The following is a 16,364-nucleotide window of genomic DNA, read 5'->3' as shown; positions in this document are numbered from 1 at the left end:
GAGAAACCCTTTTATTAGCACTGCCTGACGTGACCTCTGAAGTCCTTGTGGAAGAAGAAAAGGTTTTACATTATAATATCTCCTGTTACTGCATCCACTGTATGATAATCACAATATGAGGTTTCATTAATGCCAACATTGCTGATGCACTTGTTGCGCCTTGTCTTTACAGTATGTAACAGAACATGCCTCAGTGGCACCTGATTAAACAAAGCATTTGTCTTGCTTTAGGGAGCCCACTGGTCACAGCTTGCAGGACATACAGCCTGGTAATAAAACAAAACACACACATAAAAAAGCTGTGTAAGCAATAAATGCTTTTATTGTTGTCAACAGATTTATAACAAATAAATAATGGTATAAAATAATGGTATAATATAGAGAAATAGGTCAGGGGGTAAAAAGGAAATCATCCATCACCTTAAAGTTCTGGAAAGCCCACATTCAAACCACCACGGTTAGATAATTTAACATTGCCAGTTGCTTTAATCCTTATCATTTTCATTTATTTTAGACATTACAATATACATATACATATTATAATGATTTTTATATCATCTATAAATGACAACATTTATGAACAACATGTACATTTCCCGCCACACCTTTCAGAGTCTCAAGAAAGTCGTCACTCAAAGTGTCAAACCTACAAAGAGTTGTCTCCCAACCCTGCAGTTCCCCTCAGCTCTATGGAGCCTTTACGTTTGTTTGGGTTTTATGGTTCACACACTCTTATTAACTTAGCTTCTACCTTCCTGCTGGTGAACATAGTGGAGCATTTAGCAGCTAATAAGTAATTTGATTGTTTTTCTTTTTTAAATTTCTTAATTTATTATCATTATATCATTGTCGTTTATTTGCTGATATTGCCAACTTTTCTGTTTATGTTTTATGTATGTATTTATGTACTGTCTTTTTTCCACATTTTCTCCACGTATGTTAAATAATCCTCAAAAATGCAACAAAAAAAAAGAAATTAAAGAGATGTGTTTCTGTTACCTAAGAATGAGCTGTTTATATCTACATAAGGAGCGGGTCCTCGTCCATGGAGTCTGCCATGTTTCTACAGTAGCCCAAAATGGACAAAATTAAGACTGCATCCAGGCAGTGCCATTAGCATTCTCACGTAAGGCGCTGTAATAAGCAGGGTTCTAAATTAACACCCGCCAACCCACCAAATGCAGGTTAAAATTCATTTTGGTGGGTGTTAATAAAAACTTACTAGCCAGTTTGGCCGGTGATCCATGAGGCAATAGGTTCTGTTCTCTGTCATTTGTCCCCCTGGCAGTACTTCCTACATTTACCATGAACACTGTGCCGTAATGCTACGTGATGACGTTTCATGGGCCCATTGGCTGTGCGCATGCTGGTATTTCACGCTACAGTCTGCAGTGCAAGCAGCGCGAGAAATGAGCGGAGCGAGAGCAGGGAGTTAGCTAAAAGCAGTGGAGCTAAAGTTAAAGCTAAAGTAAAGTTAAACTAAATGCGGCGGTGGTTGGGACAGACTTCTGTGGGCGAGAAGAGGAAGAATGCAGGAGATGAGGATATCGGCGACAGAGTGTGCGAAACAAAAAAAAGAAAGTTTAACGCCAAATGGCTGACGGGTCGTGAATGGCTTGTGTTTGATCACGAAAGTAACATCATGTTTTGTCAGGACTGCCGCATGTATGTGAAAGAAAAAAAAAAAACAAACAATTTCGTGGTGGGAACTAATAATTTTAAAGTCGAGGCAGTAAAGGACCATGAGAGTGCCCAAAGTCATCAGGAGAGCCAAAGGATTAAAACCGCCAAGACAGGTCGTATCAAAGAGAGCCTTGCTGGGAGAAGCCTTGCTTTATTGAAGAAGTCTGATTTGGAGAAGATGCAGCTACTTTTTCGAAATGCCCACGCCATCGGAAAAAAGGGCAGGCCTTTCACCGACTTCGCATGGATGTGAGTAAGTGAATTAACGTTACTATTTATGTTTCAGAATCAGTGCATTTAATGCGATACAGAATGAAGTACATGCTTCCATAGATGCAGTTGGAACTTTACGTTTGTGGGATTCAAAAAGAAAAAAATCTCACCGAAATGTACTGTGTTGTAGGTGATAACAGTGGCTTCATTTACCCGAAAATTAATTTCAGTGTGGACAGGAAGAAGGGCTTGAAGATAGGAGAGACATACACAAATGACCACCAGGCAAAAGAGTTCATACACTACATAGCGGAGGATGAGAGTAGAAAGATGAGAGCAAGATTATCAGACGGCAAGTTCATCTTGGTCATGTCAGATGGATCCCTGGACAGTGCAGTGATGGAAGAAGAGATAGTCTACGTCAGGAGTGCCAGTGACGGGAAGGTCAAAGCTGATTTTGTCGGGGTAAAAGCTGTCTCAAAGCCAGATGCTACAAATATAGCTGAAGCTGTGTGCAGTATAATGGACAGTGAAGTCAGCACTGATTGGAAGAACAAGCTGGTGGCCCTCACCATAGATGGAGCATCTGTAATGACAGGAGTAAACAATGGTGTAGTTACAAAACTGCGTGCAGACAGACCATATGTGCTGGGGATCCACTGCATGGCCCATAAGCTCGAGCTCGCCTTTTCAGACGGAATAAGGAAAAATGTGATGGCCAGGAAAGTTGCATTTGAAAATGTATAATTTGTTTTGCAAGTGCATAATGCATATTGTCTGTCTGACCCTGCTACAGGAACCTTTGAGAAGACCTGGCCTACTGTGAACAGAATGCTGCGCCATCGGTGTCCTGACGTCCTTAATCTTTTTGATGCTCTCCTCACCATCCCTGCAACTACAGCTGACTGTGAAAGAGGGCTCAGTGTTATGAAGCAGGTAAAGAGTGACAGGCGCTCACGCCTGAAAGGTGAGACCCTCTCTGACCTCCTTAAAACCCAGTTGTGCTCACCTGACATCAAAGACTTCGATCCAAGCAAAGCCACTGACATCTGGCATGCTGACAGTTTGCGCTCACTCAGGCCTGAGTTTGTGCACAAACACCGAACAAAAGGAACTGAGGGTGGCTCAGATTCAGATGGGGGCTCTGAAGAAATTAGTTCAGAGAGCTCTGAAGACATTTGATCCAGAAATGAAATGTTTGCACTTTCTGTGTATATTTTGTTGTATGTATTGTATTTTCTGTGCGTTTTTCATGCCAACAATGTTAATAAAATGATCAAATGCATTCAGTGGCACTCATTATCTCTCTTATTTTCACCGGAAAAAATTTGGCTAGTGGAAATTCTGACTGGCTGGTAACTTTAGAGAGTTACCAGCCACACTGGCTGGTGATCCAAAAAGTTAATTGAGAACCCTGGTAATAAGCCGACCCTTCGTGACGGGCTGCAGATAGTTTGGCTCCTGGCCAAAAACTTACACTAAATTCTACACACTGCTTCTTATTTGAGCTTGAGAGTAGCTTCTGCTTTGTTTATGACATCATTAGCTGCCAGCTCTACTGCCTCCCATGGAGTTTTTGCTCTCTCAGCTGCCTCAAGTCCAACATTACCACCTATTACTCCTCCTGTTAAAGCCATGCCTGTGGTAGCCACACCCAACACCCCTCCAGCAACTGCCAGTCCTGTTGTTCCCCCTCCTACTGCTGCTGCCCCTCCTAATGCTGGAACTTTCTTCACAAGTTTCATTAATGTGCAGTTATTCAAAACTGTGATAACTAATCCAACCATTGCTGCTATGCCAAAAAACGCTCCTAACAATGCTCCTGTTGTAGTACCTGCCACTTTGATCAAAACTTTATTGTACACTATAGTTTGAGCTTTTTTTCTGATCTCCTCTGGTGGCATGTTTTCTGATGACTGTTTTATGTGCTCTTCCTCAATCTGTATTTCTTTCTCCACCTCTTGAAACATCTTATTGGTGTAGTAGCCTCCATTGTTTTCCATCACCATCTTGTCTATTGTGTTGAGCAGCTCCTCCACCTGGATCTGGTTGCTCCTGTAGTTGTTCTGCAGTTTGTTCTTCCAGTATTTGTTGTCTATGACGTGGCACCGGCCGCCGCACTTCTTCACCAGATCACTCAGATTCTCATTCTGACTGACAAACTCCTCAATCTTCATTCCTTTAGGGAGCTGGTCACCATGAGTGAAGACAATCACAGCGTATTTTAAAGCATCTTCAGAGAAATACTTGCATATTTTAGTGATTACAGCCTGCTCGTGCTCTGTGAATTTCTCCACTTTAAGCACAATGAGAAAAGCATGAGGCCCAGGAGCGCACTCTGTGATGCACCTCACTATCTCAGGCTTCAGCTCCTCCTCAGACCGGACTGCATCAAAGAAACCAGGAGTGTCGATCACTGTGATGCTTCTTCCGTTGACGGATTTGGTTTCTGCTTGACATTCTTGCGTTCCAGAGTTGGGGGTATGGTTTGTGGTGAACAATTTCTCTCCACATATGGTGTTAGCTAGGTTGCTTTTCCCAGATCCAGTTTTCCCCAGCAGGATGATCCTCCTTGTAGTTGACACTAGAAGAAAATAACATGTCTGTTAGGTATATATATGTCTCTTGCTGGTTAAAGTTCTGTAGCTTTCAGGAGTAGCTTTCTTGTGCTTTTTTTTAATCAACAGTAACAGTAATTCAGGGCCGAATTACAATTCTTTGCTGTCGTATAGTATCTGTACCCACCTTTGTCTGGTTGGTGAACATCTTTTGTGAATCCTTTGAGTTGTAAACCTTCCTGGACAGACCTGAAGACCTGCAGAGACAAGAAAGTACATGGATTTATGCCAATTTCAGTACATACTCATGATACAGGAAAAATGTTAGCTGATGTTTATTGCTAAACACTTTGAGAATACAAGTGTTTATACAGATTAATTACTTCAACAACAATCAACTGTGAGAAGTACACGTAATCATTTTGTAAAAATAGATGTGGCTTTCATAAAAGTATTGTTGACACAAAATTAATTGCACACAATAGCATCACCCAAGGTATAAAGGTCAGGTCAGGTCAGGTCTTGTATGGTATGGTATGGTATGGTATGGTGAGGTGAGGTGAGGTGAGGTAAGGTAAGGTCAGGTCAGGTTGGGTCAGGTCTTGTATGGTATGGTATGGTATGGTAAGGTGAGGTGAGGTGAGATAAGGTAAGGTAAGGTCAGGTCAGGTCAGGTCAGGTCAGTTTAGGTGAGGTGAGGTGAGGTGAGGTGAGGTGAGGCCCTGTCAGGTATGGTATGGTATGGTGAGGTATGGTGAGGTATGGTGAGGTGAGGTGAGGCCCTGTCAGGTATGGTTATGGTATGGTATGGTATGGTATGGTATGGTGAGGTCAGCTTAGGTCAGCTCAGCTCAGCTCAGGTCAGTTCAGGTATGGTATGGTATGGTGTGGTGAGGTGAGTTGAGGTAAACCTAAGTGTCCCAGAGGGGCAATTTGACATACAGACAGCAGTCATGAGTACAACAAGACTTTACAAAACAGAACACACAGTATCCAGTATCACACACTGTCAGGGGTAAATCATGGACATTAATAGTCACTGCTGGTTAAGATAAGCGATAGCAGACGGGACAAAGGGCAATCTGTGCTGCATTTAGGGAGGCAAACCCTCCGCCCTGATGGAAGCATGCAAAACTCAATATGGAGGAGATGTTGAGAGTCTGAGACAACAGAGCTAGCTTTAGAGGTGACCCTGTCTTCATACTGATGCTTTATCCAACTTGTTCTTGTTTTTAAGAATAAGATTAGTTATTTGAACCTCTAACCTGCTTTTGTTTGGACTGTGGGAGGAACCTGGAGTAAACCCACGCTGACACGGGAAGAACATGCAATCTCCGCACAGAAGAGCTTCCCCACCATGGGATCCGAGTCCCCAACCCTGGGTTCAAACGAGGGACCCTCTTGCTGTGAGGCGCCTATGGGCGGATCTACCGGGGTGGCATAGGGTGGCAACTGCCACCCTAAAAGAAAGCCATGTCACCCCTGCTGCCACCCCAGTTGGCAGCAATGAATTCAAAGAAAAGTTATGGCCAATTTGCCTTTTTATGAGCGCGAATTTCCAATGTCCGACTGCACTGAATGCAGCACGAGATAATGCCAGAGCGGCAAGAGACTGCTTTGTTTGGAAAACTGAGCGGAGCCAGAGGGGTAGCCTATTCCAGAAAGCGGGTTTAGTGAAAACTCTGAGTATGTCAACCCTGAAATGAGGGAAACTCTGGGGTTTCAGTTCCAGAAAGAGGTAAATCAAACTCTGAGTCATTCACCATGGCAACTGAGTCTGTGAGCAGGTTAGGTTTTTCTCTGTCTCCTCCCTCTTACACGCTGTTTCATTTCCTCATTCATTCAGTCCGTGTCAAAGCGTGTGTCGAAGCGCATTCATTAGCGGAGATTTACCGTCTGTCACAGTCTAAATCCTGCTGGATATTAGTTTGTTTCTCAGGACTGTCTTAAGTTACTGAATTTATGCACATCAATCATTTCTTTGGACATCAGTTTTTGTCTTTCCATTCAAATATTACACAGCGAGAATTCATCCTCAGCTCAGAATCAAACCTCTGTCCTTTTTATATTTATTATTTTTTATAACACTGCACAAGGATCAGACTGTCAGTCTGTTAGAGCAGTTCCGAAATGTTTATTGCTCATAATGTGTAGGTCTAATTATTTAAATTTTAAAAATCGGTATGAAGCTTTAGACACGTGGTATCAATGACTAATGATCTCTGATGTCATTGGTCAGACTGATGGAACATAATTCCTATAGCCTAATATTGGGGATTATATGTTAATATTTCTGAGTGCAGCATTTCAATGTCTTTAAATTTACTACATTTGTAGCTGAAATAAAGTCACTGAATGCTGTTGAGTCAAGATACAAATAGATGTGCAACATTTTCAAATCTACTGTATTTTAACCTCAACGTCTTTTCAAGTGCAAATCACCAAACATATTATTACTGGGTCAGACTGTGAGTTTACAGTCATGTCTTTATGTCTTTGATCTATAGCCTAGCCTATGTGTTTTAAATCTTCCTATTTTTCAGTTGCTGCCTCCTGTGTTTTTCCCCCATCAGATTAAATCTGAACAAATATATTATTATATATTATTAATATAATGTAATGTATCTACAGCCTGATACACAGTCAGATTCCACCACTTTATCTTCATTAAGGAAATGTAAGTCTGATAAATGATGAATAAACGGACAACACTGAATTAGGGATGCACCGAAATGAAAATTTATGGCCAAAGCCGAAGCCGAATATTATTAAACGCTTGGCTGAATACCGAGTACCGAATACCGAATATCATTGTTTAGTTTTTCATTAGTTTTTGCAGATGAACCCCCTCCAGATTAGTGTTGTTACGGTACCAAAATTGGGATCCACTGTGTGATACCAGTGAAAGTATCATGGTTCTGAGTAGTATCACGATACCACAGCGAAAATGAGGCAGATGTGCCTTTTGTCATTTATGAAAAGATAAATCAGTTTTCTATAATACATCAATGATATTTCAATGGAATAAATTACTTATTGACTTATTCATACTTCAAAAACAGCATCAATCAGTGATTAACATAGGGGGGATCAAAATAAAATAAATAAATAAAATAAGAATCAACCAGCCACCCTCCTCCCCTGACAGTCCCTTCATAAGTAATGAACAGTCCCTAAAGTGCGGTGAGGTATGTGGACCGTTACTGCCAGAAAGAGAGAAATGTGAAAGGCTCGTTTCTCCTCTGACACGTCACATACCTGTGTTCGGCTGGCTCAGCTGTTCAGGTACTTCTGGGCAGTCATGACGCCAAGAAGAGGATATTATTGGAGCCGACTGCTCCGTCGCCGGTAAGCCGATGGCCGCCGTATTTGACAGGAATGCATTACTGTCTGTGTCTGTGACCCCCGTTCAACCCACAATCGGTGGGATTCGCCTTTCGTTTCTGCTGCTGGTTGAAATCTGTAGGCTGCTCGCACAGCGTGCTGAATGATTTAAGCCTATTTTGCTTGCTCAAAACTATTTTTAGTCGCAAATGCGAGTGCCGTGACGGACGGATCGCCACACTGCCGACATTTTACTCCGTCCGTCACCGCACGCTGTTTGATTGCGTTATCAAAACACGCCGCTATTATTCGGCCTTGCTTTTAACTTATTCCACCGAATACCGAATGTGTGGTTTTTTGCAATGTTCGGCCGAATATATTCGGTTACCGAATATTCGGTGCATCCCTACACTGAATAAAACTTTTTTATTAACTTTATGGTTAACTTATTTACACTTTCCTTGCTCTGACTCAGGCTCTTCTTTTAAAGATAAATGAGCACCGTCTGCTACACATGCATTAATATCTCTACATCCACTGGATTAAAATGGAGGCGCTGTCTTTTATTTGTGAGTGAACATACTCAGAGTTGACTAACTCAAATCAGCTGTTCTGGAACCGCTAACTCAGAGTTTCCCATCTCAGACTAAATCAACTCAGAGTTCAGGGTTAGACTCAGAGTTTGTTGAACCTCCTTCAACACTTATTCCTAATATGAACTGTTTCACATGAAACCTCAAATGCAAGACATTGATTGCATGAGATTAAGTTTGTCTGTATGAGTTTGTAAATGGCAGCCCTTGCCCTTATGTAGTGTGAACATACTATTTCTCATCAAACTGTGATAACTGTGATTAAATACATCTGCCATATGTTGCCACCCCTCAAAAATTCCTGCCCCCCTCTTGCCACCCCATAAATATTTTTCTAGATCCGCCCCTGGAGGCGCCAATGCTAACCTCTGTACCACCATGCCGCACTTAAGAAAATCCATATATTATCATATATATCAGGCCCATCAGGCCTATTTTGTTATAATATATATGCTATTTTATTGACTTTACTGTTGTAAAAATGATTGCCGTTGCCATGTCCAATGTATTTTTCTAAATACTTGACCTCCAAGAAAAATGTCATGAGGTTCCATATGGCAAGCATGATGTTATAACACGTGTTATGATTCTGTGCATTAATAGCATTGATAGCTCTTTTTTTCTGTTTCTGCACAAGCATTGCTGTTTTTTTGCTGCATTCATAAGTGTAACTGAAAAACCCTGACATACATTAATGACAGCTCCGATGTGCAGAGCTGAGAATTATGTGCACAGCTCAAATTTTACATCCACTATTGTGCATATGCAAGTGATATTTCAAGCACTGAAATATGTTTATGGTACAATGCTTTTCCATTACCTCACTGGATTCGTTGTCAGTCAGGTGGATGACGATACGGACCAGGAATGGTTTTCCACTGGCTCGGTTCCGTTCAAACTCACGAACCTCCTCCAGTACAACCCTGGCTACCACGCTGTCAGGAAAACGCAGGGCAATCCCAGCACCGAGCACAGGGAAGGCGACAGATTCAAACCCTCTCCTCTCACAGGAAGTTAGGATGTTGTTGATGGCCAATCTCAGGACCTGGAATAGGTCAGAATTCAACGATTTTTAAGGCTAGACACAAGAAATACTATAATATGGTGCAGAAAACTGATCCTAAAACAAGAAGTTAAGACTAGTGATGGCCAAATGAAGCCTCATGAAAAACTTTCTTTATTTTCTGACCCCACCAGATAGTGCTCTTGGTTTAAAGATAAAGGCTGAAGGACTTGCAATGAAGTGTGCTATCAAGCCTTTGTTGAACAGACAGCGCCATCTAGTGGCTTCAGAAAATAAAGACAGTGGTTTATGAGGCCTCATTTGGCCATCACTAGTTAAGACACAGCTGAAAAGAGTCCTCCACTATTTCACCTGGACTGCAGTTCCATATGGGTCATCATCCCAGGGGACGAGGTTGAGGAAGAACACTGCACTAGATGGAAGTTCAGGTAAGCCCTCCACCAGGACTGCGTCACCAGGCTCTGATTCTTCTCCTCGTTCTTCCCTGAACCTTGCAGTCAGGTGGGATTTAACCATACTGAATAAAGTGTTTCCAACACGGGTAGAGAGAGGATCATGACCAACCATGGGTGACACCACAGCATCCACCTAGACGGAGAGCAAGAGATGTTTATGTAAATAAACATCAGTTTATGTAAATTATCTAAGTTTCTCATTCCTTCAGATTATTCCTAGTGGTTGTCCTTGTTAACAGGAACTTCTAGTCATATTTATATAGATTTCCAAATTGGGTAGTCTACAGTACCAGACACAGACAGTTAGAAAGACCTGAAGCACAGTTTTTCTCTTTGAATCTGCAGTAACTGTTTTGGCCACTCGCTCACTTCTTGTGAACAGGAAGTGGGCGCCATTCTGTTTTCTGTACCGTAAAAACGGAGACTGGAAAAACTTCTGTAAGACTAAGCAGTGCTGATCAAATATAAACCAAGATTCTGTCACTCTGTGGCCTACTTCTTGCCGAAAATGTTGACAATATTGTTTCCTGTGTCAAAACAGACAAGGTAGCATTTTGCGCAGTGCATTCTGGTAGTTGTAGGTTTTCTGCCTCTTGCGCAGAAGCAAATGTCACTGCCAGTGTGGCACCGATTTCAAAAGTATTTGCATCTTTCTGCTGCATAGACAACCTAGTTTGATGAAAAGACCGTCTTTCTAGCGGTGAAAGGCTTCATAAAGACATCATCGAGATAAGCAAATCCATTTATAATGTCGTGCCTGCCATATGGAAAAGCCCTTGTGCAAGTATCCCAAACATTAGTAATAATGCCAAGACTTGATCTTATCCTCCAGTACAATCATTTTCTCATCTGAACAGGCCTGATTCACTTTCTTAAATTCTCAGATAAGTTTCTCACCTGCTGGGTCTCGATGGTTCCCTGAATGATCTCTAAACAGACGCCATTTCCAGAAGATTCAGCAGTGGCTCCTCTTGCAGTGTCTTCTGCAGCAGCACCCATCTGGAACCCCTGATTGCTTGGTGCACTGTTTCCAGTACTCATCCCTTGAAGAAGCCGGTCACATGCTTCCTGCATGGCCTTCACCACCTCTCCTCTATTATCAATCAGGATGATTTTTCTCAGACTTCTCCCCCCCTGACTGCCAAACTTCTTAACAGCAGTTACAATAGCCTCAGAGCACACAGTGACAGGAACACCCAACGTCCCTGAGCTGATGCAGGGCATGGCTATGGACTGGAACTCCAAGAGTTCTGATAAATTCAGAGCTGACTGGATGGTTTTCTCCAACAACACCCTTTCTTTGCCACCTGATTTTCCACCTACAGGCCCAACAGCATGCAGCAGTTTCTTGCAGTTTAGGTTCCCCCCCGTGGTCACTACCACATCGCCTGTAGAAATCTTTCCAATATTCTTAACTAAAGCATTGCTCTCCCTCTGCACCTGAGGGCCACCTGCTTTACTCAGTGCAGCAGCAACACCTCCACCATGGTCCAGATCTTCATTGGCAGCATTCACAAGAGCATCAGCCTCCAGTTTGGTGATGTCACCATGACACACCAGCACCTGGAGCCCATCACAAAGGCTGTAGCCAGCAACTGTTGTGTTTTCTTCACTTAAACTCAGAGATGCAAAATTATGTGCAAAACTTAGTTCATCTTTCCCAGTGGGGCTTTGGGTATATCTTACGGTAACTAACGGGTCAATGGTTACTCTATCCTGAAGAATTAAGTCCAGAAATTGATAAAGTCTGTCTCTGACCTCCGTCACTTTGCTGGATTCACCTTCAAGCACCACCGCGGGCCCAGAGGAAGACATTAAAGGATTTAAGGTGACCCCTGAATAATCAAAACCATGCAGCTCCAGTAGTTGTGGCAACTCTTGTGCTAACTCTGAGAAAGGCACATGGACTATGCTTTGCACACTAGACTGGTCCAAAATAAACTGTGCAACGGCTTCATTCAGCTCTTCAACCTCTTTGGTGTGGCCCAGTATACACACTGTGCTGTCTGAGCCAAACACAACCTGAGCCCTGTATTGGCCTTGGTTTATCTCTTTTGTCTTGGACTTAAGCTTTTCCCGAAGCTCAGATGGCACAACAGAGCAGTTAGGAAGGTCAATCTTGACTTCGTTGAATATTTCATGCAGTTTTTTTTCTGTGTCATCCAGCTTATCAGCAGAGAGGGAGAAGAACCGCAGCTCCGTGTCTCGTAATTCTATTTCCACCTTGTCACCAACCCCTAAAAAGTCACCTAGCACCCCTGGACCTCCGTATGCCTTTCTCAAGAAGGCCAAAAAATGTGGGCTCATGTCAGGAACTGTCCTTTCTAACACCAAACTCTCCTGATCAGAGATCCATTCACCAGCCTTAAGAATCTCCTCTGCAGAACCTTCCAAAACTAACTGACCTGCAGCTCCCTGCGTGACCTTCAGGCCTGGAAAATCTCGTCGTAGGCTGTGCTCAGTCTCTTTCCAGAGGAGACTAAGCTTGGACTCTCCCACTCGACGAATGCTGGTTTGCTTCATATTTAAACCTGCCCTGTCTACTTCCGCCAACCTGGCATTCACCTGGGAACGTTCCCCAACAACAACAACCATCCCAACCTCGCTGTACACCTTTACTTTATCTGTGGTCTGAGGAGAGCTGCAGGACTGAAGCAAAGCTTTGACCTTGTGAGAGTCTAACTCATAGTGGCACAGGTAGCCATCAAAGAGTTTGTCTACCTCTGCTTTCCAGTTGCTAACATCATCTGCAGCACCAGGTTGAGCTAAACGGAAAACTACAACTTTCTCCTCTTCCGGGTAAAGCTGAGCAGAGCAGGAAACAGAGGCGAGTTCTGTCTGCAATTTTCTCACAGCCTTTGGACATTCCTTTAGGTAACGAAGGAGGTAAGCATCAAATTGTAGTTTGTATTCTTCACCACTTGGTGGAGGTGTTGAGGCAGGCATGGACTGTGGGCTCTGTTGAAAGGAGATATCCAGATAATGATAGCAACAGTTGACTGGTCCTGGTCACATAGAAACAGTTGGATTGTAAGAGCTTACTATTGGTTTATGAACATATACATGAATATACAGAGTTTATGATGTGTTATAAAACCTCTTCAGTGTTACATGATGGCATGAAATAGGGAACTTGTAAATAAAAATTGATTTTGTACATAAACAACCTTCACTGACTGACAGAAATGTTGTGCTGACCTGTTCTGGTGCGATAAAATCCTGACTTGGAGAGGAAGCGAGAGGTTCCAGGCTGCCTCGGACAGTGAACACCAGACCATCCACAACATGCTCAGATCTCCGCAGGACCCTCTGCTGATCTAAGACAGAACATGTGACATTAGTTATTGTGAGTTTTAAACAAGGGCATTGCTGTTTATTTGAGAAAAACACAGGCTTTAAACTTGATGAGATTCTTTGTCTCTCACTTTGTGTCTCGCTTGGTTAGTGACCATCAGTTGTACACTACTTTTCACAATGCATTGTGGGATACTTTGAGTCCACTATATAGGGTATAAAAATTCCCACTATACATTCAAACAGCACTACAAAATGGCGAAGGCATTATGTAGTGGCCTGTTTAGGGAGTACTGAGGGATTTCTATGGAAGTTTTTATTGGACTTTATTATTTGTAACCCACACAAGACAATCTATAAACTATCTACAAACATGTTTATTTTTACATTTGTCTTGTGTAAAGTCATGTCCATGAAAATATAGATTGATGTGTATAACTTACTCTGTAACCAGGTACTTTAATTTTGCTTAAAACGTTACAGGTTTTACAAATGTGAACTGGTTTTGCACATTTGTGGATCACTTCCGGTCAGTTTGTGTCTAAGTTTGTGGGACATTTGTGACTCCCTTTGTATTTGTTAGCATAATTTTGTCCAATTTCTACCACAGCAAATCTGTAAAAAAAAAAATCAAAAAAAAAAATCCACAAATGTGAAGTATAATCATTGGAAAGCTTGTATTGGATTTTCTTATTTGTAACCCACCAATGACAATCTGCAAATGTGTACCATGTTCAACAAATATTTCACTATCCACAAACATGTCTTTTCATATTTGTGCTGAGTAAAATCATATCCACAAAACTTCTATAGGATTTCGGCTGGTGATTCAGTCTATAAAGTTTACTGAATATTTGTGGACATGAGCTACTCTCTTTCAAAGCCAACAAACTTGATAAGTCAAACTTGGGATGTCAAATATTATATTAGCCAAACAAATTGTTATAGATCGGCATATCAGATAAAAAATCCAATATTGTGCACCCCTATCTCAGTGTAATCTATTCTGTAACATCTTTCCCAATTCATTGTCTGTGGAGCAGCTTCAGTCTTTATGTAACAGGGTCAGTTATACAGCAGTAATATGTGTAACAAAGTCAAATGTACATTACTGTACACAAAATGTACACAAAATTTGTTTTAGTTGTTATTACCTGACACGCTTAGGCCTCCGCAGTCAATATGTGGAACGTTTGACTCAGATTCTGTACCCCAATGTTCACCTTTGGGGGTACCCCACGGCTTACCTCTCCCTAGTGATGGCCAAATGAAGCTCAAGGGCTCTTGGTTTAAAGATAAAGGCTGAAGGACTTGCAATTAAGTGTGCTTTCAAACCTTTGCTGAACAGACAGTGCCATCTGGTGGCTTCAGAAAATAAAGACAGTGGTTCATGAGGCCTCATTTAGTCATCACTACCTCTCCCCTTTTGCTGTTGTACTCCATAGGAGAGTTAAGTAAAATTGCTCTCATAGTAATATCCATGTATCCATGTCCGTGTTTTGTTCATACTTTAATTTTATGCTAACATTTTCCTGTGTCACTTAATTTGTGTAGGCCCATGAGTCTTTAAGGTCGTGTTTATTCTTGCCTCTTGCTGTCAGGTATATTTTCTGTGTTTTATTGTAGAGAACTGAATCTAAAATGGCCGCCCCTTTTGCTGTTGTACTCTATGGTAGAGGGGCTCGAGTTTATATAGTGGTATTTGACGAAGGATTTTTTTTTTTTTTTTACCTCTTGCTGCCAGGACTAAACAGAGATCGCCTCCAAAGATGGCCACAATTTGGGCCTTTTCATTTTAACACAAAGCAGACAACTGTGATGGAAAGTTTTGGTATTCAACCATAATGTGTTCTGCATGTTTTGTATACCCATGTTCTAAGGTTACTTGTTTTGATGAAACTGAACTTCTCACCTAGTGATATGTGTTGCTCATTTAACCCCTACTGTGACCGCAGTGTGACGAAGTTGTTTTGCCACCACACAACACTATCCACTGGTTGCATATTTGACGACATCACAAATTTAAGTTTTACTACTCTATGTTTTGGAATTAGTGGGAGATTTGTTAATGTTTACTGATATTTTTTGGACTTATTCAGACCGTAGGAGTGTCGTGTATGAATTTTTAAAATGTGCGGAGTTACCCTTTAAGTTTCACCTTCTCGGGAAAGTGAAACTTAAAATGCCTTTGCTGTTTAGGACCCAGTCTCGCAGATTTCCTGTCGAATCAGTGGGGTCATTGACAGTTTAACACATTATTACAATAGCTGCCTATACATACAGTTCACATTTTATTCTCCAGGCGAATAAATTTAATTAATAGGCTATAGTTGATGCATTTACTTTATAGTTCAAATGGGTGCTCCTTTGACCACCCACATTAATACACAGCTCGCGACCGCTCGCGACACAATTGTAAACATGAGTTAATCATTAACGTGCTGTGTTTAATGACTTACCTTTCTGATATCTGAAAGCAATGCTGTAGGTTTTATCATCCACCCTGCTCAGGTTGCCGCTCTCTCCTCCGTCAGATTTGCGGCGAATACGGAAATATGTTTGCACCCGCTTCACCTGCTCCTCTGTCAGGCTGTGGCACTCAAAGAAAACGGGGAACCTGTAAATATTATCCATAGTTTACCTCTTGAGAATAGATCAATAAGGCCAAGCGTGTACTGCAGCGGCCGATGTGAGCAGCGATGTGTTTACATGTTTCCAGTCTGATGGAGAAACTCCGCCTCTTGTGCTGATAGGATAGGAGGAGGCACATGCAGTATTTCATTAGTTAACCCTATAATAGAAAACAACTACAGTATACTCATTGGTCTCTTTATTAGGTACACCTTGCCAGTACCGGGTTGGACCCCCTTTTAAGTTCTTGGTGTCATAGATTCATCAAGGTGCTGGAAACATTCCTCAGAGACTTTGGTCCATATTGACATGATAGCATCACACAGTTGCTGCAGATTTGTCAGCTGCACATCCATGATGTGAATCTCCCGTTCCACCACATCCCAAAGGTGCTCTATTGGATTGAGATCTGGTGACTGTGGAGGCCATTGGAGTACAGTGAACTCATTGTCATGTTCAAGAAACCAGTTTGAGATGATTTGAGCTTTGTGACATGGTGCGTTATCCTGCTGGAAGTAGCCATCAGAAGATGGGCACACTGTGGTCATAAGGGATGGACACGGTCAGCAACAATACTCAGGTAGGCTGT

General features: G+C 42.0%; 1 protein-coding gene across 1 annotated transcript; it reads right to left on the bottom strand.

The window, feature by feature from the left end:
• Nucleotides 1–300: 300 nt before the first annotated feature.
• Nucleotides 301–15,881, bottom strand: LOC117246153 (protein mono-ADP-ribosyltransferase PARP14-like). Its single transcript, XM_033609905.2, has 7 exons — nt 15,604–15,881; nt 13,049–13,167; nt 10,748–12,808; nt 9,747–9,983; nt 9,192–9,416; nt 4,642–4,711; nt 301–4,480 (listed from the first exon to the last, which is right to left on the bottom strand). The coding sequence occupies exons 1-7, from the start codon at nt 15,776–15,778 to the stop codon at nt 3,396–3,398; spliced, it is 3,972 nt and encodes a 1,323-aa protein (XP_033465796.2). The 5' UTR covers nt 15,779–15,881; the 3' UTR covers nt 301–3,395.
• Between the last annotated feature and the right edge of the window lie 483 nt (nt 15,882–16,364).

The sequence above is a fragment of the Epinephelus lanceolatus genome, chromosome 22, assembly GCF_041903045.1.
Source record: "Epinephelus lanceolatus isolate andai-2023 chromosome 22, ASM4190304v1, whole genome shotgun sequence".
Taxonomy (NCBI): Eukaryota; Metazoa; Chordata; class Actinopteri; order Perciformes; family Serranidae; genus Epinephelus; species Epinephelus lanceolatus.
Note: the sequence above shows the minus strand (reverse complement) of the source record. Positions and strands in the feature narration are given on the sequence as shown.

What these genes read in the sequence shown, in the direction of transcription:
- LOC117246153 (XM_033609905.2), bottom strand. Translation starts at nt 15,778, where the DNA reads ATGGATAATATTTACAGGTTCCCCGTTTTCTTTGAGTGCCACAGCCTG. An exon ending in TGCTTTCAGATATCAGAAAG is followed by an intron (nt 13,168 to 15,603) that starts GTAAGTCATTAA and finishes GTTCTGTCTTAG; the next exon opens with ATCAGCAGAGGGTCCTGCGG. An exon ending in TGTTCACCAACCAGACAAAG is followed by an intron (nt 4,481 to 4,641) that starts GTGGGTACAGAT and finishes ATTTTCTTCTAG; the next exon opens with TGTCAACTACAAGGAGGATC.